Source organism: Manduca sexta, chromosome 22 (genome assembly GCF_014839805.1).
Source record: "Manduca sexta isolate Smith_Timp_Sample1 chromosome 22, JHU_Msex_v1.0, whole genome shotgun sequence".
Taxonomy (NCBI): Eukaryota; Metazoa; Arthropoda; class Insecta; order Lepidoptera; family Sphingidae; genus Manduca; species Manduca sexta.
In genome coordinates, this window is record NC_051136.1 from 6,708,895 (window position 1) to 6,734,430 (window position 25,536).

The 25,536-nt window shown below is 33.4% G+C and overlaps 2 protein-coding genes across 3 annotated transcripts; one reads left to right on the forward strand and one right to left on the reverse strand.

Annotated features, from left to right (window-relative positions):
• Nucleotides 1-7,661: 7,661 nt before the first annotated feature.
• LOC115442630 (circadian clock-controlled protein daywake) lies at nt 7,662-14,268 on the forward strand. Its single transcript, XM_030167724.2, has 5 exons — nt 7,662-7,811; nt 10,950-11,178; nt 12,057-12,193; nt 13,149-13,298; nt 13,796-14,268. The coding sequence occupies exons 1-5, from the start codon at nt 7,745-7,747 to the stop codon at nt 13,960-13,962; spliced, it is 750 nt and encodes a 249-aa protein (XP_030023584.2). The 5' UTR covers nt 7,662-7,744; the 3' UTR covers nt 13,963-14,268.
• Nucleotides 14,269-14,389: 121 nt separating this feature from the next.
• On the reverse strand, nt 14,390-25,224 carry LOC115442632. 2 transcript variants are annotated; one of them, XM_037441362.1, is made up of 10 exons: nt 24,256-25,224; nt 23,210-23,438; nt 21,621-21,751; nt 19,908-20,159; nt 19,477-19,642; nt 17,852-18,024; nt 17,349-17,535; nt 16,426-16,734; nt 15,221-15,393; nt 14,390-14,772 (listed from the first exon to the last, which is right to left on the reverse strand). In XM_037441362.1, exons 1-10 carry the CDS (start codon nt 24,290-24,292, stop codon nt 14,522-14,524), a joined length of 1,908 nt encoding a protein of 635 aa, XP_037297259.1. In that variant the 5' UTR covers nt 24,293-25,224; the 3' UTR covers nt 14,390-14,521. The 2 variants fall into 2 exon arrangements, with proteins under 2 accessions (XP_037297259.1, XP_030023587.2); XM_030167727.2 differs by having other exon boundaries at nt 19,908-20,162.
• Nucleotides 25,225-25,536: the final 312 nt, after the last annotated feature.

Sequence of the window (25,536 nt, forward strand, 5' to 3'; positions counted from 1 at the left end):
TGGGCACACAAGTCGAAATTCGACGAAACTATCACCTTCATTTTAATTTTATAACTTCAGCACACAATACATTAAAACTTCTATGCGTTACATTTTAATTCATTTTAGTACGTTATATATAAGTAGATATAAATTAAGCAGGGTCGTAGCTACCGCTGTATAATCCGTATTAGTGATACGGGGCCTCCAAGCTTTGAGGCCACTCTCAGCCCATACCTACATTAAATTAAGTAGACGCCCAAAAGTTCGCACTGCCCTAAAGGGCCCCCAATAAATTTTGATATGGGGCCCCGCTACGGCAAGCAATGCTACTGACGTTAAGCAAAAAATCTGTATGAATTCAAGGCTTTTCCCACAAAAAAGGCTTATATTATAACCTTATCAGAATTATATTAGGTATTCTACCTATTACAAGAAGGAAACTGGTTAATACACAAACATATTATTATCCTAAAGAAATATGTAATATTTAAGAAAAGAGATATTTTGATGCAAGTATGTACCTAGTGCTTACTTACTAAAGACCACTAGAATCAAGCTATAAAAAACAATTTAACGTGACTGATAATTACATAAGTATTTAAATAGTAATGCCAAAATGCTAATTTTTTACGATACAAATCCATTAATATTCTAATAGTTTTGGCGGAAATTATCTGCAGGCAGAGATTAATACCATAATTTAAATTTAAATGTTGGTATAATTGGACGTTATACCAAAATATGTAATTTTAAATGTCTCAGGATTACAGACGCTGTGCTATTTATTGTCTATTCTTCAACGTGCAGATTCTAATTCTACTGAACAGTCTTGAAGCTTAACAACCAAGAGCCGTAATCGAAATGCTTTCCTATAATCGTTAATGCTAGTAGAATACAAAAAAATGTATGAAAATTACATGTCCTATCGATAACTTTATCGCTAGGCTACGTTATTCTCAAACATAACGTTAGCGTAAACGATTGTAGATAGACATGTTGTCTATGACCCCAGTAGTCTTCTTTCAGTTATTTAAAAGATCTCTCATCTAATAAAGAACCGTTAAAATAAAAGCACTTTATTCGTTTAACCACAGAAATAATAATTGTTTTAATAGGAACTGTTCCTGGAATTTTCATAAACGAGTCCTCGATTAGGGTCCTAATTAAACAGAAACCTGTCCTAACTTTAATTAACTAAGGTTTTTGTACAAATTGCGCAGAACCATTACGAAAATAATTATTTTTTATGTACCCTTTTAAGACTTAATGAACCTGAATCATATTCGAGGTGTCATGTTAGTGGAATTCATCAAACAGGGTATATTTATATATGTAATACGTGTCTAAGTGAAAACTACCTCTTTTTGAAGTCGATTAAAAAATCTTGCATTATTGATCCTTGCATAATAAACCAAGTATTTTATTTATCGGACCTGTATTATATAGATGATAAATATTATATATACTCCATTAAACCAAAAAATTGCGAACACATGCGGGACTTTTAACTTCTCATTCACCAAATTATTTCGATATAAAGTTCAACCGGAACAAATAGTGCGGGTCCTTGCGGTTCTTTCCGTCTGCGGAATTAAACTTTGTAACGGCTTCCTGAAAGTAAGTTAGGTTGAATGGATTCATTACAACAGCTTTTCCATACGGCTTTCTTCGAAATATATTTTATATTTTGCGATATTTATATATAAAAAACCACATATTTATATCTTCTTTTGTGTTTGCTAATCACATCATGGCGTGCAAAAATGCAAATTTTAGAACGTAATAATACTCTTATTTTACTTCATTTATGATAGACTAAACTCAATGGTGGTATAAAAGTTTTCGTAGACTAAACACAACTTACCTGCTACTATTATCATTTTAAAAGGATTGAAGAATTAACTCTAAAGTATATTGTCTCTATTTTGTATTATGTGCAATATTGCATCAAACCCTTTATAAGAATTACGTCATGGCTATACAAATTATATTATACTGCACAAGATAATAATCAGACAGACTTAAATATTTTATCGAATGTAAATGCCTACATAAACGTCATACTTTACCCTTTACCTTTACACATTTTACGCTTGATCTTGCCACTGTCAAGGTTAATTAAGATTTACACACACTCGATCATCCATTACCATTGTATTTAAGTTTCACAGAAAACAGAATAAGAGTCAATACATCACTTCCTCTTAATTGATAAATGTCAATGATAATAATATATATCGATGTAACAATTAAAAAGTCTTGTAAACCTTGACATACAATACTTATGCACTAATAAAGTTTTATAAGGAGATATTATTGTTGCTACGGTATATGATCTTAAAGCAATATCGATGGCGTAGGTTTTATAAATAAAATTCGAAAATAACATTATTTTAAAAACATGGCATTTTTTAGGGTTTCACAATAATTAATGTAATTGACACATGTGACTAGTACTTACTTTCTGGCGTAAGTAAAAAGTATAGGTAAGAATGAAGGCCATAGTTTTTTGGAAGACAACGGATTTGAAATTTTTAACATTAAATTCTTATAAAATAATACAAACGAAATGATTATAGCAGAATAAGCTTGGTATTTTTTTTTTCAAGTTTCTATTGGATATGCCAAGGATACAAGAAACAAAGGTAATATAGAATTACATCATAAATAGATCTATTTTATTATTAATGGGGGAAATCTAACCTAACACTAAAAAATAGTACGCGGATACATTAGACTTACAAATTAAATAAATGCGGTAAAATTTAAATAAAATAAGTATTTTATTATTTTTAAAGGCATTTTCAACATGTAATGCAAAGCGAGGAGGTGAATATTCTATAGGTAATACTCATTTCATAGAACAAAATAAGTCACGTAGATGTGGCAGGGTCAAGGAGCAAACGTAAAAACTTGGAAACAAACGATCTCATCGAATGTTTTACACAGTACAAGCTAAACGTATAGATAATATGATACATCTATTGTTTAGTCTTGACAATATGCGTTTTTTTAACAATATTCACACGTTAAAGTTCATACAAGTTTATTGACATTACCAAATACGTCAGGTAATAAAATTGGCACTTTTTATTGAACAGTGAAATCAATTAGATATGAAATATTATTATATCCGTCTGCCAACACAATGTTTGGTGTTTACTCGTAGCAGATGTCTAGTTGAAGAGCTAGAGGTTATATTATCTACAAACTATTTTGGCGGAGGATCGAATTTGCAATCTTATAAGATTTTGTATTATTAAGTACGTTAAAAAAAATATTTTTTTATATAATATAATTTTCATAGCTCTTTGTAAAATGGCTCAGCTTTATAAGTAAAATATCCTTGTTGAAACATTAATAATATTACCATTAGAGCATATAAGTAACAAAGACAAGTGTTGTTTAAACATATTTTTTTTTGGTGTAAATATCAAAGTTAATATTTTATAAATGAATGTCTATATTACTTGAGAACAATTTAACCGATCCCATTCATCTTTTCTTTAAACTTTTCTAATACTTTGTGAATTGTTCTTATAAAAAGAAAAATTGGATAATTTCAGAAAGCTATTACGACTATATCAAATTTGCGCGATTGATGAATGTGAATTTTAAAACATCACTTTAGTTTCCAAATAGTTTTGAATGGAAACTAAACGAAACCGCAGTTTGAGTTCAATATTCATAGCTACGACTGGACTACGTCCGTCGGGTCAACTAGCACACTAATAAAAATTACGACACACAAGAAATATTGTATTGCCTCGTTCATTCAACTGTTTCCGTTTTTAAGCGACTTCAATAAGACAATTTCGGTGTTATTTTCTAGATATTGCATTACTATTTTAATAAAATATATATAAAAGACTATTCGCAATTATTAATGAAAATAATTGGTGCGGCACGGTTTAAAAAATATATTTATGTAGAGCATTAAAAACAGGCACTACAAGAATATTATAATTCATGTCTTATTTTAATACCATCAGCTAGCAAATCTTCCGTATGTTGTAAAACAGGTTACACCGGTCTTAGCAATTATTTAGAAAAACGAATCTCTGGGTACAAACTCAATTGTTCTATAATTACTATGGTTTCATAAATAATACGTCTCTAAATAATAAATACTCTTTATAATCGTACATGTCAGTAATTATATGCGATTCTATTAATACAAAAAACACACATCACGCCTTTACACGCGAAGGGGTAGGCAGAGGTGCAACCAGGGCACCCACTTTCGGTAGGTGTCCCGTCCCATGATTTTATAGGGGGCGAATTAATCGCATCATAGGACACAAATTCCAGACTCCTGGCTGACACTGAGCAGAAAGAAACAAATATTACTTTTCCCGACCCAAGATTCGAACCTGGGATCTCCGAGCAGTTGTCGTACCGCACATACGATATAAATACCTACGCAACCGCGGCAATCTACTTGTACAGCATTTAAAAAATTATAAAATCGATGTATAATTTATATAACTAATAATAAAGATTTAAAATATTTTCATTAAAAAAAATTGCGTATAATATGTATGTGCAAAAATCAATCTAACTAATAATTGCCTATAATATTTACCTTTATAAATAAGTAATCCTATCCAGCTATTATAAAAAGGAACATGTGCAGATGTTGGTTTTTAATATTTCGATAAATCGCTGAAAGTATTTGAATATTTGAGCCAGCATACTCAGTCCTGGATTGACATATTATTTTTGATCACATTTTATAACAAAAAATTACCTACTAAATGTCACTTATTACGGAAAAATACCTTCCCCGCTTTTAAATAACAAAGTGTAATGAACTTTTAAATACAAGTCATGTACGATTTAAATACCTATAGCGGAGAATAAATTTTATGTCTTCAGTAACACTAGCAATTGTTTTCTACGCTGTAAATAATGGTGGATGTTTTTTATACTGTAGTTTACATAAACAGTTAATTAGATACTTTTTACTCCTAATATTACCTTTTTTTTTTTTTATAATATGTAAAATTTATCATTTGCCAAAGCAGGTGTGAAAATGCATATAAATATATCTCAATACTGAGTTTTATAAAGGTTAAATGCTATCTTCATCCTTAGAAAGATTGTCCTCGCAGGCGGATTCGCTAACAACAACAGCAGTAAGATGAATGGACACAGGTTCTTTCCCAATAAGGCTCTATGTTTTAATAAATTTTCATGGAAAGCTTTCTGAAACTTCTTCTGTTCGAAGTACGCTATCTATTCTTTAAATTTCATAGACTTTCTTATTGCTGATGTAAATAAACTACTGCTTAAGGAAAATGACAAGTTATATATTTTTTTCTTTTAGAATTCTAGTCGGATTAAGTTTTTTCTTCTTAACATCAACCCAGAGGTTGGAACTACGCCCGGTAAAAGGCATGGCGAAATGTATGTAACCCCCCAGCTTAAAAAGAAAAGACGTGATACTTTCAAATTTAAATTGTTTAATAAAAAATCAAACTAACAAGATTAGAGTATGTTTACTTCTTTGAACGAAAATCCTGAAGAAAAATCATAATTAATATATGCCTATATTATTGAACCGTTAAGAATTTCATATCAATTTAACGTATGCCAGGTCTTCTGTTGATCACATAACAAATTATGTACTAAGATTAACAATAATGAATTTATAATCATTGACAAATCTATAAAAAGTGCATTACAAGAATAATTAATGACACAATTTTAATATGTATGCAAATGATTTCCGAGAGTTAAAAAGTATTTCAATATAGCAGAAATAAATGTAACTGCAAAACAATTAGACTACTTAAAAGGGCAATTTATAACCGATTATTTGTAATTATAATTGGATTATTAAAAATGTAATCGATTGGCTTCGTTTACATACGCACGACAGTATCAAAGACAATGTCAATGATTTGAACTCATTGCAAATAATTACAAAATTATTTTAATGATGTGTCGATTGAGCAACTAGGACTATCGATTTAATTTTTATAGCTTTTTTTGAACAATGTTACTCACAATATGTAAGCAATAAAAACTCCTGTTTTCTTGCTTTACCAGTTGCGATGTTGAGACAAGTGATTCTAAAAACACAATCTTTTAGAGTTAACAGTCTATCAAGAGATTCATCAAATTCAACGCCTGTCTAACCCAATTAAGAAAAAATTTGTGACGCACTTAAATCATTGTACACTATTTTTATCAAATCATCATTAACATACCATTTGTAGAGGAGCGTGAAATTGTATTCTATCTACTTACTTTTAGCCTTTAGATGAAATTAGGGTAATACTAAAGTATTTAATCTTTGAGAGAACTTATCTTTAATAACGAGACAAAAGTTCTTCATTAGACGAGTAAAAGCTAGCTTTTCATTAGTTGTATTTGAATATCTTTTAGAATCCCAGCCATCGTCATCAGTCAATGGTGTCTCAATAATTTCTGCTATGTAAACTATGATAATACGCCAACCCATAATGGATTTGCGTGTTAGAAAATATTGACCCCTGCTACATCCTCCTTAGAGAATGGAGTGTGAGTTCCTATATAAGTATCTCTCTAATGATAAGAAAAAGGAAACAATAGTGCACACCATAGACATAGAAAATGTATACGTCACAAACTACAGAAAAATGGGACTTATTGGGTGCATAATAGATTAATATGGTCTTATTCATAATGAATGCTCGAAGCTTTATAACGCCATTATTAAAAGCTTCTTAAAAATAGATTTATTAATCGTTCAATCGCGCTAAAACTCTGTATAGGTCTCTGATAAAATTGCCTCGATTTATCGGACCTATCACCCTTCTATACATAGACTTTTAGAATTACTTTACGTGAGTACAATATACCCTATTAGGTATACGGGAAAACCCTGATTACTTGGCGTCTTGTGATAAAAAAAATATTATTGGACTCGCGCACCGAGGATTTTATACGCACACCACTATTTGTGTGTTTTTTTTAGCCGTTCGCATAACGAGTTTTTTTTTAATATAAGATAAAATCTTAAAAATGAAAGTCGAGCACAGCGTACTCTTTTTGTACCACTGTCAGCTTCCTTTACAATTGTACCTAAGTTTACCTTTGGTACGGTTTGGGTAAAAATCCCTAATAAGTCAAATACGACTACTTAGGGTTAAATAATAATCCGTAACCTACTACTTATTCTCAGAATAATAGAATAAAGAAGATAATACTATACAAAATATACAAGCATCCATGCCATCTAAATCCACCTTTGAAGAACATGCCCAGAAAGGAATTATCGAAAGAAGGAAAAATTATAGATCAAAACCTCATTCACCACTAATTGCCGGTCTCCATTGATAGCTGAGCATACCGGTATTTGGAAAGAGGTCCATAATCATATCGATTTCTTTCGAAAAGAGTGTAAAAGTAATCACTGGCAAATTACAAACATGGTAACGAATATAGGTTTAAATCTATATGTAGGTACTCGAAAAATACATTAGAAATGTGGCTAGAAACAACAGAACATTCGAAGATTATCGGACTGACTTGAAGAATTCACAATTTCACGTTTTTGCCTCATCATTCACTATTGCATACAATAACCGTCCTTAAACTAAAGAAACACTGCTCAGTTTTGATTACTTTGGAAATATTTCTGATCAATGGTCGGCTACAGTGATTCAGTCAGGATACAACATAAATATGTGGCATTTTATAAAATTCGCACAGTAGGTGCTGAGCTTCACAGTGATCACGTATAAGTTCCTAAAATAAAAATAAAATCAGAACAATGCTGACAATATACCTAGTGTTCCTGGCTATCATCTACAACACTAATTGTGATGATAGTTACTTACGTAAGTATTATAATGTTCTTTGTATATTAGATTTTAAAAAGATTAAATTAAAATTTTCTTGGTCTTTCTATTTGAAACGCACATTAAGAAATTTATTTATTGGTATTTGTGGTAATGGAATAAAATCTGCACCCGTTTATCGTAGATTATCCTAATATAAAATAAGTAACTAGGCATAAGTAATTATAATTAAGTTATGGAATACTAAATTTTTTCGGAGAAATTAATAATCGTATAGTATGTAAGGTATCCAAAATAAAATTTTATTCAGTTTTAAAATTTAAATTATGAATTAAATTTACTTTTAAAACTATAGTTTATTTTGTATTGTAAATTTGCTGAGTTTAAACTCCCATTCCAACTTAACAATAATATAATTCACTGGCTTTAATGACCATTTCCTGTACGCAGCATTTTTGGACGAACTATTAAAACTAGTATTAGTTTAAATTAATTAATTATTAAATTAATTTAAATCTAACATTGTTTTTGAATAATTTACCATGTATTTATACAAGTTAGCTAGCAATTTTTATTGGGTGTCAATTCCAAAATTGCTAACAAGGACATCGATACTGTTTTTTGAAGTCGGTTTTAGATTTTTGTTAAAAATATTTTATATTTTGCTTTTTTGTGATAGTAAGAAATAAACAGCCGCGGTGGCGTAGTTGTATAGCGCATGTAATACGACTATCGCGCTGAGGTGTCGGGTACGAAGCTCGGGTCGGGTAAAATGGTCTTGAGTTCCTCTAGTCAATATCAGCTTAGAGTCTAGAATTTATGCGCGATATGGCAACAATCTCGCCCCCTGTTACATGGGATTTAACATAGCTGGCGAAATGTGGGTCTGTTACACCCAAACCTTCCCCTGAAAAGGTAAAAAGGCGTGATACTGACCACAAAAAATCTTATGAAAACAAAATTAGCAATTTCGTTTATTTGGACTTCATACTTACTCCAGTTATTTTGATTTAAAAACCAAACCACTGAACTGATTTTGATACTCTATAGGACCAATTTGGAATACATGTAATAATAAATAATAGACCATATTTTAAGACCATACGGTCTTTCAATTTTCTAAGGACCGTACATAAAAAAATATGTAAACAAAATTTATTGAGACTGGATTGTAATAGTAAATAGCGTAGATTAATAATGATTTTCATTAATGTGCATTCCCATTATATTTACCCACTACATTATTTTTAAATGTGTCCAAAAGCTGAGTAGTTTATGAAATAGCAGGAAGAGTTTTCGATTATTCACATGTATGTTATATGTAAAGGAAATAGCAACCTATTGTTGGTAGGCTACAAATAGTGCAATACTTACATTTCCTATGTAAATTACTAAAAAATGTGCTAATTGAAACTATCGAAAACATATCCACATTCTTTACGATAATTTAAGTCTTTTCTTTATTAATAGTATAATAGAAAGCTTAGATCTACTCATATACTTACCTTACTAATTCAGTGTCGTAGAATATTAAAGAAGTTTTAATTTATATTTTGTGACTTCGTAACCCTATCCACATATTTGGCAGACAAATCACGTCCCATGGTCGTTCTTCAAACCGTAAATATTTTAGTCTCAAGACGAAAACAAACAACAGATGTAAACAATTTTTAAAACATATTCACAAAGTCACTCAATGAGTCCGAAGAACAAATTTACAAACACATTAGGTATATCAATAAATTTCGAAATGTATTTTCATTAGTTCAATAAAACATTCTCAACGATTGGTTTAGATCAGTGTCGCTCGAATAAGTACCTTTTTTTCTAACCATAACTTAACCACTATGCAAATGAAAGCATGACTATGTATTTTACTGCAAATTTAGATTTAAGGATAATTTTATAGTATAGCATAAGTAAGTAGTACCATAAGAAAATCAACACTACTGTGTTAGGGCTACCCTGTAAAAGTAGTTGTTAAGTGGCAAATAAAATAAAGAAAAATAAATAAATAAATTATTTAGAATTTTAGTTCTTCCACCTCAGACCTCGCACTTCAATGTAGAGTCAGCATAACAAACTTTTTACGCGTATTAGAAACATTATTTGCTTAATCTTACAACCTGACAAACAGGTTAATTGATAAATTAACTAAGAATCGAACATAGCCCTTCCTCAGCCACAGCTCAGCCCCCACTACAATACAACCACTGAGCTAAGGTAACAATATTTAGTTTTTTAATAATAACTACTATGGTGAAATTCAAAATCGTGAGTGTATAGTCTTGTTAAAACTGACTTCAAAACATTTCTTAATCCACTACTCGTGACAATTTCCTGCGCCCTTCAATAAGCATCTCAAGAGACACCTTTAATGTTGCAACCATTTCCTGTTATTGTATTCCAATAATATTCTCATCAATTAGTTTAAATAAGAACATGAAAACGCAAACAAAGACAGTATTTTTAAATAATACGTAGATAATAGAAACGATGAGTCCAATATAGGTTAATCTACGTAACATATAAAGCCTCTGACCTGACATTGACCATGTCTATAATACTAAAGACTAATAATCATGGACAGATTTTTCGACCATCATATCGAATTAGTAGCATTTCCTCGCGTGAAAATTACCGGGGATAAAAGTACCTACTGCTATATATTTTCCCGGGATTATAGTAGCCTGTGTCCTTCCCAGGGCCTCAAACAATCTCCACACTAAATTTAATCGAAATGTATTTGATACTTTTTGAATTGATCGTGTTCAGATAGATGATGCGGCAAGATACTTTGTTTTAAGGATAAGATTAAGTTAAACTTACCATTATCTTTTTGTACAAATAAAATTTAAATATAAAAGGTGAACTAGCAGAGACTGGTAGCTTTAAAAAAACAATGGAATATTCATGACGTGTTGATAGTCAGTACGAAGTACATATCCGTAATACAAGAATAGGTACTTAATTCTTGCCCTATATTCATACCTACAAATTAAATTATAGTTGTACACGTGTAGTACGAAGTACATTTCCGTAATACAAAAATAGGTACTTAATTCTTGCCCAATATTCATACCTACAAATTAAATTATAGTTGTACACGTGTAGTATTTGGTCAATCTCAAAAAAAAAAAACTGCTTAGTAATTTATTGTTAATCTTTTGTCCTCAGCTCCGTACATCCAACCATGTGAATACCACAGTGATAATTTCGTCAATTGCGTTAAGACACAAATGAAGAAGAGTCTATCAGAATTCACGAAGGGCATTCCTGAGTTGGGCGTGCCATCCATAGACCCCGTGAAACTGGACGATATAAAAATCGATGGGAATGGCCTCAAGTTATCTTTCACCGGGGCGGAGATGCATGGACTCCGTGGTAGTGAATTAACTGATTTTAAGTAAGTGTTATTTAATTGAAAAAGAAATAAGTCAATATAATATTAAAGTTATCAAGTAAGGCGTATAAGTAATGTACAAAATTGACAGAACAACATGTTACACATAATTTTGTAGGTAAATATGTACGTTTCTTTTATTGTTTGAAGCAAAGGAGCTACGTGCTCGGATGATTGTACCTAAACGGACATAACCACCCGTGCACTGCGACAATGGCAGGGACAGCCAATACCTGCGTAATCGACTAGTCAATAAGCTTACACAATTGCGAGGAAAATACATTGTGTGCTAATAATCGCACTCATCTTTTATATGACTACGTCAATTACAATATAGAAGCTCACAAACAACCGCGATTAAATTAATAATTGCCGGTGCCTGGTGACCGCCCTATTTGTCTCATGCAATGCATACTGGTTGTTAGAGACTAGTTGCAAATTATAAACACATTGTTCTGTGGCAGAAACAGTTAGGTACCTACAAGGTTTACAAATATGATTCAGCCCTTCAAAGCCTTTCCTCTTCCTATACTTGTAAATTTTTATGCTTGCGTAATTTAGTTCATGTCGCGTTGCACATTTCAACTTAGCTAATCTCAGCGATAAGTAAAATAGAATTTATTAAAAACTTTCCCGAACAAATGTAGGAAGTAAGGAAAAATCTTATTTGATCATATTTTCTAAAATTCTCAAAAAACTTAGTAATAATAAAACAAGCAGGTAACGTCTCTTGATATAGAAGCTACAATGCCATATCTACTCCGAAAAGGCTTAATGATATTCATTATTTATACAACCACAGTTTTTTGATTGAAGATTATAAAAATAAAAAAATGTTCTCTAAAAATCATCTCCCATAATGGTGTATGAATTGTTTCCAGACTAAACCTCGGAAACGGGCCCGAAACATTCTCATTGACATTCAAAAGTAATATGAGTTTGACGGCTAAATATGAGATCGACGGCCGCATCCTCATTCTTCCTATCCAAGGAAAAGGAGATGCTGTCATCTTAACACGTAAGTTAAAGCCTACGCACCTGGCGTATTTTACACTCGCTGACGATGCGCGTTTTCGATACATGCGCTCTGAGTTTTAGTTGGCGCGTTGGAAGCGCATCGTCAGCTTAATTTAAAAACGTGTTATGCATAGACTAGAGTTTATGTAGTATGTTCGTATACATCGAATACCGTGTAACGGTATAATAAGGTTTTTAATTTTAAAAAATTGATTGGGTGAGAGAGACCAGCTGCCACCCGACTTGGTTGTGTCGGCACGCTGATAACCAACAAATGATCGCTACCTACGAAATTGTTAAAATCAAGGAACCTTTTTTGTCCACACGGTTCTTTTTTGTGTATATAAGTATGTTATAGTATATTCTTTTTTTGTCTATAAGGACAAAAATTTACTTTTATGTTTCCACTTACCAGACGACAGATTTCCTATAGCTTTTGTCAAATTTATATGTGTTTTTTTCATTCTCCAAACTTATACAGGTCTGTAAATACATCTAAAGCATATAAAAATACCTATCACGTTCTTTTTACATAACGGGCGCATAGCCAATAAGAAACTAGATCACGAGTTCAAACTCTGAACCGATTACCGCAACTTGGCAGTACTATTCGCCATTGGTATCTTTTGTTTAACGTCCTAAGCATTGTGGGGGCATAATAAATAAATTCAATTTGCTACTGATTTTATTGCCAATTTGTCAGATACCACATAAAGCAAACCTGCTGATGCATGTTGTTAATATATTATAAGGTATAATTCAATTTTGAAATAACAACCGCGCATTTTAATAAAAACGAATAATCTATAAAACTGGTACACATAAAAGTCACAGTACAAGTTATTAAAACCGGTTTTTATAAAACCACATAAAATATTTCTGCCGTGTTAATAAAAGAAATGTACGTGCAAATTAGACAAAAATAAAAGAGACTAAATACTTAACCTTTTTTACAGAAAACGTAGAGGTAAGCCTTGACTGCAAGCTGTCTCACGTGAACGACGCCTTAGGCGAACATTTGAAATTAAATTCACCCAACTATAAATACAATATTGAAAAAACTACTTTTGATTTGAAGAACTTGTTCAACGGAAACAAACAATTAGGTGAGGTCACTTTAATGTTTAATTATAATCTAAAGATTTTACCTGATAGGTATTTGCAATTCGAAAAATAAATCGACTTGTATATCTCGAGTAATAATTGGATAGGTATTGAGCTAGCCTTGTAAGATACCTCGGTATTATGAAACTCATAGGTGCATACTTAATATAGTTTTTAGGTATTTTGTTTACTTTGCGTTGGCCTGGTAAGAACCAGGAAGTATTCAGTCAGTATTCGCATAATTACGTGCTTATCTTATTATGAGTCATAATATGCAATTATGATACGAGTGTATTTTACTTAATAATATACAGATTATATATTATAGATCTTCAATGTATCTAAAATAAATCTGATAAGATTATAAAACGCTATCACTGGTCCAGCGTAACTTGAGAAAATACTTATAAAAAAACATATAAAAATGTTACATAGATTTGTTGTATCAGCTAAAACTGGTAAATATCCCGTTGTTTTCTAAATAATAATTTTCTTTCAGCGGATACTACCCTTCAGTTCGCAAATGAGAATTGGCAGCAGCTCATGGACGAGCTGGCTCCTCCAGTCATCAAGCAAATCGTAAAAACCACCATCAAGACAATCAATAAATTCTTCGCCAACGTCACGATTCAGAGAATAATTAAAGGGTACAGCAGAAAATCATAAAATAGTTTTAACTTAAATTATTTTTACTAATTCTTTAATGATATCTGAAACAAACATAATGTTTTAAGAACCCTCAAATTCGGTAAAAGATTGGTTGACATCGAGGTTAAAATTGATTTTGGTCTGAATATTATCTATTATTATTATTTTCCCATATACTTAAGTGGTTATTGTAAATATTTATTGAGACAATCATTTTAGGTCATATCAAATCTCGACACAGCCAAAGTTAAGGTGTATCGTTTTGCAGATATATTTAATGTGAACTATTTTTAAGGATACAAATAAATTTATTCATAAAATAAATTACTTTTCATTACAACTGCTACTTGTGAAAACTAGTTACGCAGTCTCTACAATATATAATTATATTTTAAATATAAATGATTAAGTTTATAACATGGTTGCAGAAATGATAACAAAAACATAATTATATCATAAATTTATTTTTGATACAATTTCTAAAAATCTTCCTACTAACAGTGATGATTAAATTAACTAAATTTACCAATAACATGTCGCGGAAAATGTCAAATATACAGTGTATAACGCAATGTATTTAGGCTCTTCCATTAACAGAGCTGCTTCCACTGGAACTGCCACTGGTCATACTGGACGAACTAATTCGACTCGTAGTTGACTCACAACCGAACTCATCGAGTGACATGGCGTCAGATCTTACGCTTCTAGATGCAAATCGCCTGCGAATTTTATCGCGATTATGCCACGCTATGCCAGCAAGAACGAAGCCTAAGACTACCGCCCCTCCTGCCATGCCAAATATGTCCGCTCTAAACGTTGCTGAGTAATCTAAAAATATAGTAATATTGTTAGTTTATTTATAAAACCAAGTGATGAAGAGAATTATCGCTCGGCTTATGCCAAGCATCACGACAGCTTATAAACAAAAACACGACACTACTCAACATTAGTCAACCAATCACAAAAATCAAAATTAAACGATTTAAGAGTCGCGTTATTTTGACACTTCAAGGAAACTGTACTTCGAATAACGATTTACAAAACTCCGCTCCTGCTGTTCAGCAATATAGTTTTCATTTTTAAAAAGACCTAATATTGATATATCTGTTCATATTATTCGTATATCTGTGCATATTTCCACCCATAATTGTGCGCCGTCAATGTATCGAACGAATGCTCAAGGTCATTGGCTCGTGGGAGGGCCTTAACTCCTTTTAGTGTTTACCGTTTGTAATATATACCAAAACTATAAACGAATAGAATATTTTATACATACCATGCCGAATATTAAGAATGATAGTGTCTCTAGACTCGAGTGTCTCATCATGCAAGAGAGCCGCGCAGGTCCATTCGCCGACATCATCTGGCATTACAGGATCTATCGTCAATGAGCACTCACCGTAGTCTAAGTCTCTACCAGGTGTGAAATAGAAGCGACTAAGTATGGCACTGGAACAAACAAAAGAAACATTTAAGGATGTATATTTTTTTATTATAAATATAGTGTAATTTTGCCACTGCGTTAATAAATAAAACCTAAATAAATAAACATATCTTCTTGAAAACAAAACATTATCATAAATTATTTTATCCTTAAAGGTAAAATAAGTAAGTTTCTAACAAAATTAATATTAATAAAACCTAATTTTAATTTACATGCCCTAAGGCCATTACTATTACAGGAAGAAAAATTATCGGTGCGGGAAAATCATACTTTCAGACATAAATATACTTAGATATAAAAATGACCCTGTATAGATGGTAAACATCGCAATCGCCCATAGACATTTTTTTTAATTTGATTTTCCCTTTATTATTGGGAAGGCAAAGGGTTCTAGCCCACACAGCCTCGTCATTAATAGTGCTTTCAATGATATTCAGTACGATAAGGCCTAAGCCAAGTCTTCATATCATTTCCTTGTTAATGTTATTTAAATAAGGCCAAAGCCAAGTCTTCATATTATTTCCTTGTTTAATTATTATATAAATAAGGCCAAAGCCCAGTCATAAGTTTATTCTTTTCATTTTTCCTTATATATCAATTACTGTATTGCTGATATATTCATAAATTGCTTGGTACGTCTCTGTTCGTTTTAGTATTTCTACTATAGAGCACGGGACCAGCTCAGATTTGCAGTAGATGTTAATGCAGGGCACTCAAACATTATGTGATTAATTGTTTGATCAACATTCTGATCGCAATTTGTGCATATGGGGGACGAAACAATACGCATTCGATTAAGATGTCGCCCATAGACAGTAACAGCAATAGCCAGAAGTTTCAAGTAGAGAGCACAGCGTCGCACTAGACTATAGTCATTATGTTAAGGCTTTAAATATTTTGTCTTATAATGCCCAGAATTGGAACACGACAGTGCTCGCATAATATTGCTTAAAACAAATAGACATAAAACTCGCATACAAAATACCTATCCAGTACAATATTCAAATTGAAATTAAGAAATATTTTACAAAACTTACTTCTCTTTTGTAACCGTCGAGTCCAAGCTGATACCAACAAATTTAGGTGTTAGAAATCTGCAGTAATCTAAGGGTCGGTTTCCATTTGAACTATGACAATACAGCGTTGTATTTGCACCTATCGTCGCATTCACTTCTTTCGTATTGGCAGCTAAAGGGCCGGTCACACGCACGTTGACTAGATCTGTTACTTCCAATCCTAACTGATCTCTTGGACCCATGTGGCAAGTCCAAACACCATCGTCATCGTTTGTGGCCTTATAAAAAGTTATGCCACAATCTCCAGTTTGAAGACTTTCGCCTGAATACCTATAAGAATATGCAATATATATGTAAAGTGTGCTACAAAGCAGCCAATGCTATGTCTCACAGCAAATAAACGAGAATTGACAACTTTGCTCTTATATTACGCAAACTACGATAAGCATTGCCAGTGATCTAAAAAACCCACTTTTAGAAAGATGAAACAGAAGGGTAAGATAATTCCAATGCCTTAAAATCTCATCCACGACTTAAAGTGAACATGGCACTTGTAAATCCTTCCACTACCTGTGGATTTCCAATATCGTTGTCACTGTTTATTATAGGTGACCTGTTCATTTACCGATCTTACTTGAATAACACACGCCACGCCTTTATCTCCGCAAAGATAGGCAGATTTGCAACTAGGGCACCCAGTTTTCGTCAAGTGTGTTCTGTCCCATGATGTAATAGTAAACTTGGAGGAGAACAAGGAGAACTTATTGCAATAGTAGACACAAATTTTGTACTCCAGGCTGACCTGACCACGAAAACTTAAACCACTACCCAACCCGGGTTTCAAACCCGTTGCCTCCCAGCGATAATCGCACCGTGTACGCAAATATATCTTCGCCACTAAGCTAATTAAATAGACCACAAATATGTTACGTATTACAACTTACCAAAACGCTTGCTCTTGACCATCGACACGCGGCATCGGAGTGTATTGAGACCCATTCGGATGTTTAAACCAACAGTATGTTAATGAGACATCTGCTCTGCACATCACCGTGAAACTAGTATCCCTTTGCACAAACACTGTGCTCGTTTTAGTTTCCTCTGTTTTGAAATCTCTTCTAATTTTACTATCTAAAAACAGATACACCCATCAGCATTTATTCCCAAAAGGGTAGGCAGTTTGTTTACTAAACCTTGTTAGATTCCATTTAGTATCATGTTTATAATGTCTGTTTTTAAAGTCGACGTAGAAACTAATGTATTTCCTGATGTTTAAAGACCACTACCGCCTTTCCGCCGACCCCAACAAATCATAAGCATACTATCCCATCATATATCATACTATCTTTACATTTTAGAATGCAATGGAATGTCGATGGGTAAATAGTTTTATTGAATCTGGCAATGTTTTTATCTTCCACGTATCCATATTATATAATAAACTTACTTAAATTGAAACGTAAGACTTTGATTAAGGCCTGGAAAGGAGTGCTCTGTCTGATTTGTGTGCCAACCCACTCCTGAACGCCCACTGTGCATCGCCAAGTACCGAACACATGCTCAGTTGGAGCTTCGATGGTCATACCGCAATGTCTTTTCAGGAAGCCGTCACCGTAGTAACTGTGGCAAAAAATATTTATCCTTATAAAACGAACTTAGTTTGAAGCAAAACATGTGCCAAGTTGCCAGCACACCCGTTATTAGCTTCTAAATCTTTCCTTAATAGTTTAATAATATTTATTCAAACGTTGAAATATTTACAAATAATAATACATAATTTTGATTGTTTTTTCAGATCCAAACTACTTTATTTTGTGAGACGAACTCTATCAGATTCATTTGCACGAGTTGTATTCAAAACAGCACATTAATGGCTGAAATAAACATAATTCCCAAATAAAAAGCAATATCTACAAAAATATCTTTAGCCGTTACCAGACATAATTTGCGGGCGATAAGCCTGCGATAATTCATCAATACGAAATTATCTAGTCAGATCGGTATCCAGTTTGACAATGAACTTAACAATTTTTATCCTTGCTTGAAAATATTGAGAAACCAAATTCCGAATACAACTGCAAAGTACCTCTTGATGTACCTTCGCAAAATTAAAACCGTAGTTTTGGATGACGGATCGCACATATTGTTACTACGAAATGATGGCGGATTCGATCGGTTCATCCCAATATTTCAGACATGGAAGCTTTGTTTATTTGTGTTAAATGATATTAGATTAAGGTTTAGTTGGAACATTTTCGCTGTCAATCTGGAGATAGCCGAAATTGGCCGTAATTATGTAGTCCTATAGTTAAAAAGCGGCGATAGCCTAATTGGGCATAGAACGGACTGCCGAAACAAATGTCCGCAGTTTCAAAACCCAAGGGCACACACCTCTGACTTTTCTAAGATGATGTGTGCATTCTTAATGAATTATAACTTGCTTTAACGGTGAAGGAAAACATCGTTAGGCAACTTGCGTACCTGAGAAGGTCCCTGTAGGAAGTTTGAGGGTTTGTGAAGTCTACCAATCTGCACTAGACCAGCGTGGTGGACTAAGGCCTAATCCCTCTCAGTAGTACAGAAGACCCGTACCCAGCAGTGCGACAGTATATAAACCAGGGCGGATATGGTATATTATACAGAGTCATTTTGACATTGCGATACTAAATGAAATCACATACTCGTCTTCACCTTTGCTGACATTGTGCCAAAAATTATCCATTAATAACTAATATTTTCACGAAATTCCTGGTTTTAGTTATCTGATTCTTTGATAATTTTGTAGTTCAATACGAAGATGGTGTGTGCGTGGGAGTATTTCTGACTGAAAATATGATGTTGGTGCTGCAACGAATTCTCTTAGACTAGTAGTAGGGGCCTTTGGACGCGTAAAATTAAAATTACTTTTTATTAATATTTATTTTGTTAGAAACTTACACTATTTTATTTTACATCTACGGCTCAAATAACTTATTGTAAAGTGTTATTTCCAAGTAGATAAGTATGTCATTTAGTAACGCGATGTCAAAATGACCCTGTATATATATAGTTAAATGTTCTTTACCGACTTACCTGTGTACTCCATCACCCAGCCCATCGACTATGTTGTATCCTATAGTGTCTGATGTTTTTTGAAAGCGACAGAAAGTTATATTTTTCTTCGTATGCAATATGTTACAGTACAGATGCACCTTGTTTGTCTCTGTGTCGTGAATGTAACCTGTGTTGAGGCGCTCGGCTACGGACAAAAAAATACATTTTAATATATTATCCCTTCGCATTCAATCAAAATAGGTTCTTATTCATTGATCAGTGCATAAAGAAACCACGATAAAACAATCATTTATTGTAATTAAGATTATTGCTTTTAATTGTGTTAGAAACATGAATTCTCATGAAGCTCAGAAATTATACAAACTTCAAACATTTTAACGGTTTTATTAGTTAATATTTCCTCTTTTTAACCATACATACAAAGATCTTTTCATTGTAAAATTGCATACCTTCCACTGTTATTCTTCTTTCCACATGCAGCTCTGATACCTGACCCGGTATACCTAGGAGTACGTTCCAGTTCCCTTGAATAGCTCTTGTGGCACGGTCCAGGGTCACGCTGCAGTGGCCAGGCACCAACGAACTCTCCGAGAAAGGTTGGGAGACCAAACAATACGCGTTGTTTAGGCTAGTCAGCTCCACTTGCGTGTGTGATTCACCGTCTCGAATGGATATCGGTGACCCAGTATATTCCGGTACACCTGCTAAAATATTAAATTCATGTTACAATTTTGCATGTTACTATCGAACTCTTCAATGTAAATGAATGAATGAATCCCCCTAGCCGACTTTCGGCCACGGCGGTCAATCTCAACGGAGATCAGCCAGGTCCGCGGGAGATATTCTAGTGCACTAGTGTGTGCGCAGCACACAGGTGAACTTTGTTCCTTCACTCTCACAGCCGGCCGAGACAGCATATCCGACATGACTAGAGAGAGGCGCAGGACCAACGGCCTTACTTACTTTCTGAGGCACGGGGGTGTCACAATTCCAATTTTTAAGATGGATAAACCCAGATACTATTATTGTGGCACCACCCGGGATTCGAACCCAGGACCTCAGCGCTGTAGTCGTACTCGTACGGTGTACAATTACAACTACGTCACCGACGCAGTCAAAGTCACTGGAAATAGCTTTATTCTATTTAAAATAGGACGTAATATAAATAAACTAGTACTTTGCAAATTAACTTTGCGAGCTGGTTACGCAAGCTATGTTGATGTGATACCTCATGAAAAGCAACCCTTACCAAAACGTATTTAAAGAATGAACTCAATATGACACGCGAACAACGCGCGCGCTAACAGGCGCCAACAAGCCCGCAAACAGTTGCAGTAACAGTTTTATACACGACGCACGCGCATCCACCATATTTGGATGCACCTCAAGATAAATTATAATGAAACTATGTATTTGGCCAATCTTTGATTATTTTAATAATCTGTGTATTTATTTAGATTACTTCAGATTAAAAAAAAAACTTATCACAATGACTCGACTTGGGATTTATTTTAATTCTCGAACATTTTTCTACATCTGTAAGACTGATTTGAAAAGTTATTCGAACTCAGATAACTCATATAATAGTGTGTTTAATCGATTCCGACTTCTTAAACTAAAAAATCGCAGTAGTCAATCATAACCACCTTTCTATGGCATCTTATTTTTAATAAAGGACATGTCCGCTTTTTCTATGGGCGCTGGTTCTTTATTTCTATTAAATTCCAACCAACCTCAAACTTATTGCATAATAAAGTGGCAAATATGTGGAACTTGGAAACATTAAAAGAATAATTTTAGACCCCTCCATTTATATGAATAATAACGTAGAATTGTCTAAGCAGAGTAATTCAATAAATAATTTTATTGATTCGTTAAAAGGGGCGGAATGGATAATTACCTAGATTTTTTTTTTTTACATAAATAGCTGTCATTTATTATCATTCGCGTATACAAAGGGAAATAAAAAAATGTCATTTGCGGATATTCTTAGGAACAATAACCTCTTTTTTTCTTTTCTGATGGTGCGTCTCAATTTAATATGTATATTTTGAAACTTTCAATTTAATAGTAATTTTTAAGTAAAATAAAATTACAAAAATATCAAAAACATAGGTCTTAAAATTTAGTAATTATTTATTATTTACAAAACGATAATACACCTTGTACGTGTACCTCCGACCATCCCGTGATAGTATCGTTTCCTTTGGTCGCCGTCAATCGCCATCTACCCTCGTCCGTTTTCTGCACATTCTTCACTCTTACGCCACAGCCATCGCTCCAACTCTCGTATCTTGAAATGCAGATTGGTACTTTTAAAGAACTTCATTATATATAATTTTACTAATCTTTCTTCTTATGTTATTAATATATTAATGTGAAAGTTTATGAAATTTTTTCATGTTTGTATATTTGTAAGAGATAAATGCAGAAACAACTGAACGGATTTGCATAAATTTTGGCACACGGGTTGACATCGTCTTCCCATTTCCTGGATTAACACGTCGTAAGATACTTTTTATCCTGGTATTTTGCACCCATCATAAATAATGAAATGTTTCATTCGATTTTTTATATTAATGGCGCTGAAGTAGTAGTTTAGGAACTTATTGTGAGAATGGCTTCTCACGAGAAACACCTAGTCTATATACTATTATATAAAGCTGAAGAGTTTGTTTGTTTGTTTGTTTGAACGCGCTAATCTCAGGAACTACCGGTCCAAACTGAAAAATTCTTTTTGCGTTGGATAGCCTTTTGTGCGTGGAGTGCTATAGGCTATATATCATCACGCTATACCCAATAGGAGCAGAGCAGTGATGGCTAATCTCAGGAACTACCGGTTCGAACTAAAAAAATCATTTTGTATTGGATAGCCCTTTGTTCGAGAAGTGCTATAGGCTATATATCATCACGCTATGATCAATAGGAGCGGAGCAGTAATCGCTAATCTCAGGAACTACCGGTTCGAACTGAAAAAATATTTTTGTGTTGGATAGCCCTTTGTTCCTGGAGTGCTATAGGTTATATATCGTCACGCTATGACCAATAGGAGCGGGGCAGTAATGAAACATGATGCAAAAACGGGGACAATTTATTAGTTTTGAGAGCTTCTGTTGCGTGCGCTGCGTAAACGGTTAAAGTTATGCAACAATAATGTATGACGGGATTGTTCCTCTTAAAAAGTTCTACAAAAATATATCATAAAACAAAAGTCCCCCGCTGCATCGGTCTGCCCGAACGTGTTAAACTCAAAAACTACCCAACGTATTAGGATAAAATTTGGTATGGAGACAGTTTGAGACCCTGGGAAGAACATAGGCTCCCGGGAAAATATATAGCGTGACTTTTATAACGGAAAACTTTAGCCCGAAAAACTTTATAACGCGGGCGGAGCCGCGGGCAAAAGCTAGTTATAAATATAGAATGACAATACATGGGATCGTACACGAGAATAGTAAAAAAATATATATTATATTCGATATCCCTCATTTAACACATCGAACACTATTTACAAAATCGTTTGCCCGTTGCAAGAAAAAATCATTTTAAGATTCATTTTTGACTAAGAATTGGGTGAATTTTCTATTAAAAATCGAATCTGAATACTAAAGAACATTAAATTAAATATCTATCGTACATTGAGACTTGAGTAATACTATGGGAGTTAGAAAGAAAAACCCACACAGAAACCAATCTCGAAAAATATATACATTGGCCGGGCTAGAGCATCCACGGATGTACTGCGACTAACCTGTTATTCGGCGGTTCCAAGATGTTAAAAGTAAGTCCTGTAGGTGTTGTCAACACACATGACCGTTGGTTGACCAGAGTGTCGTCTAACTGTAACTTCAACAGTGCCTCATGACCAACAACTACGTTTAACTGGTGAGGCCATCCCAGACCGCGTTGCATTAAGAGAAGGTTTGCCAATTTCACGTCATATGTCGCCATTTGACCAACCCCTTTCCCCACGCAAATAGCTGCAAACAAAATTTTCAGTTTTAAAATAGAATATAAGATTTGATATTCAAATATTACAACATGGTGAAATTATCAAATATAAGTGTTAATAAATACCAAACTACTCCAGACTGCCTACTTAGCCACAACGTATTTATTATATAGTAATTAGTATAGAGCGAAGTGCACAGAGTGCAGTGCATGAAACATACCCCGGGGCCGTCCCGTATGCGCCGAAGATGATCGCGGATTTTGCTTGGTATGCTGGTTTAGAGTATACAGCGGTTAGGGACTCGGTCCCATGCTCGGATGAAACAATAGGGTAAACAATGGGCCATAAGACCAGTGAAACTAACATAACTGTTGTCTGTAAGAGATTGCCTTGTGCGATAGGACCGCCATTTGTACTTTTTTTCTCTTTTCTTCTTACATTATTTTTATCCATGGTGTACAATAAAGTGTAAATAAATAAATAAATAAATAACGGTTCAACTGATCCCCAGTGGTGGTAGCAATACCGCAACTTTTCCCCTCGAAAAAGGGGTCTAGAGCGAAGTATGTAGTACCTTAATTTTAAAAAATCAGGGGTGTATTACTGTTTGTCGCCAGGCTCTTACCATCAGGCGTCCAACTTCGTCATATATTAAATTTTAGTTGTTTAAAAAACCGTTACAATTTTCATAATAAATTAACTAAATAAGGAAATAACAAACCCAATCACCGACATAAATTTAAACGTTCATTTGTGTTTGACATCTACCTACCCATGCTGTAATTAAAAGGTAAAAATTACATATATATTATACCTTTTTTTATATAATTGTTGTAAGTACTTACCGATAAGAACACATAATAGGATGTGCTTTTTACACATTATTCTATCGATTGAAGATCACGCTTAAAGGCAAGCAGAGCGACTATATACCAGTTATTCTATGATCCTTAGATCTTTTTACCATAAGATCTATCGTAGCTTCCGTTCTAAACACTGAAAACACTATTGTACTATCAGAACCAACATAACTGTTGATAAATATTAACTGATTGCCAAATATGCACAGCTGTATCAAGCCCGATAGCTTGTCACCGGATAGGTATACTGCAAATAGTCGACTATAATTCACCTTTTTTTAACCTTTCTTTTGCACCTAGAACGATTAACTACCGTGCATTGATTTAATTGATTAATTCAATAAATGATTGAGTATGTACTTAAGATAATTTAATTGCTTGATAACTTGATAGAGTATCTACAGGATGTTTGTTATAAAACAAATTTATTTCTCTATTAGTTTGTGTTCACGGCTCTGCTTGCCTAAAAAAGGTTTTCTGAGATATCTCACTGATTCCTTCTTCGTAATAAAAAGTAGCCTCTATAAAAGGCCTAATTCTGAATTAACTAGTTAATTTATTAATTCTGTATTAGGTTTTCCTTATACCAAATCGAACAATAACCGAAACATAGTCTCAAACTTTCGCATTCTAAGTTAGGTAGATAGTAAAATTTGTTGGAAAAACACGGGTGACGGCAATTTTTGTCATAATGTGAATATATATCATTACTCTCTACCATTTGCATGTCAAACACCACAGATACTATGCAATATCTAACAAGGGCCTTATGCTCGTAAATATCCTATCCAGTGAAAATCCGTAACACAATCATTTCACCTTCGTAAAATTAGCGTGGAATGGTATTCTCTGCGCTAATTTAAAATGTCATAAACGCGATGTGATGTGTTTAACGTACTTTTATTAACTGCCCAAATAATATGTGGCATAGACAATTAGTGGCCAGCTCGCATATGCCCCTAATATTTTTGGGAAATATAACTAGGATACGCAAGTAATAAGTAATTAAACCATTAAGTGTTAAGCATGTTTAAAACACCCTGTACCTATATTATATTAGCAACATTGTAACTATCATAACGATAAACAAAAATTTGCCATGAAGCCGCATTTCCATTACGTAAATATTAAAATGTAACTAGCTAGTCACGTAGTTTTGAATTTATACAAAATTGTGAGAATGTAATTTTGAAGGCAAAATTATCGCAAAGTTGCAGCCAAGATGCATCCGCGCAGCAAATTTGAATACGCCCTTACACTGAATAA

Coding starts and splice junctions, on each gene's coding strand:
- LOC115442630 (XM_030167724.2), top strand. CDS start 7,745: ATGCTGACAATATACCTAGTGTTCCTGGCTATCATCTACAACACTAAT. Junction 11,179..12,056: donor AGTGAATTAACTGATTTTAA/GTAAGTGTTATT, acceptor AATTGTTTCCAG/ACTAAACCTCGGAAACGGGC. Junction 13,299..13,795: donor CAACGGAAACAAACAATTAG/GTGAGGTCACTT, acceptor ATTTTCTTTCAG/CGGATACTACCCTTCAGTTC.
- LOC115442632 (XM_030167727.2), bottom strand. CDS start 24,292: ATGTGTAAAAAGCACATCCTATTATGTGTTCTTATCG. Junction 20,163..21,620: donor GTCGGAGGTACACGTACAAG/GTGTATTATCGT, acceptor TTAATATTTTAG/CAGGTGTACCGGAATATACT. Junction 16,735..17,348: donor GGTCAAGAGCAAGCGTTTTG/GTAAGTTGTAAT, acceptor ATATTCTTATAG/GTATTCAGGCGAAAGTCTTC.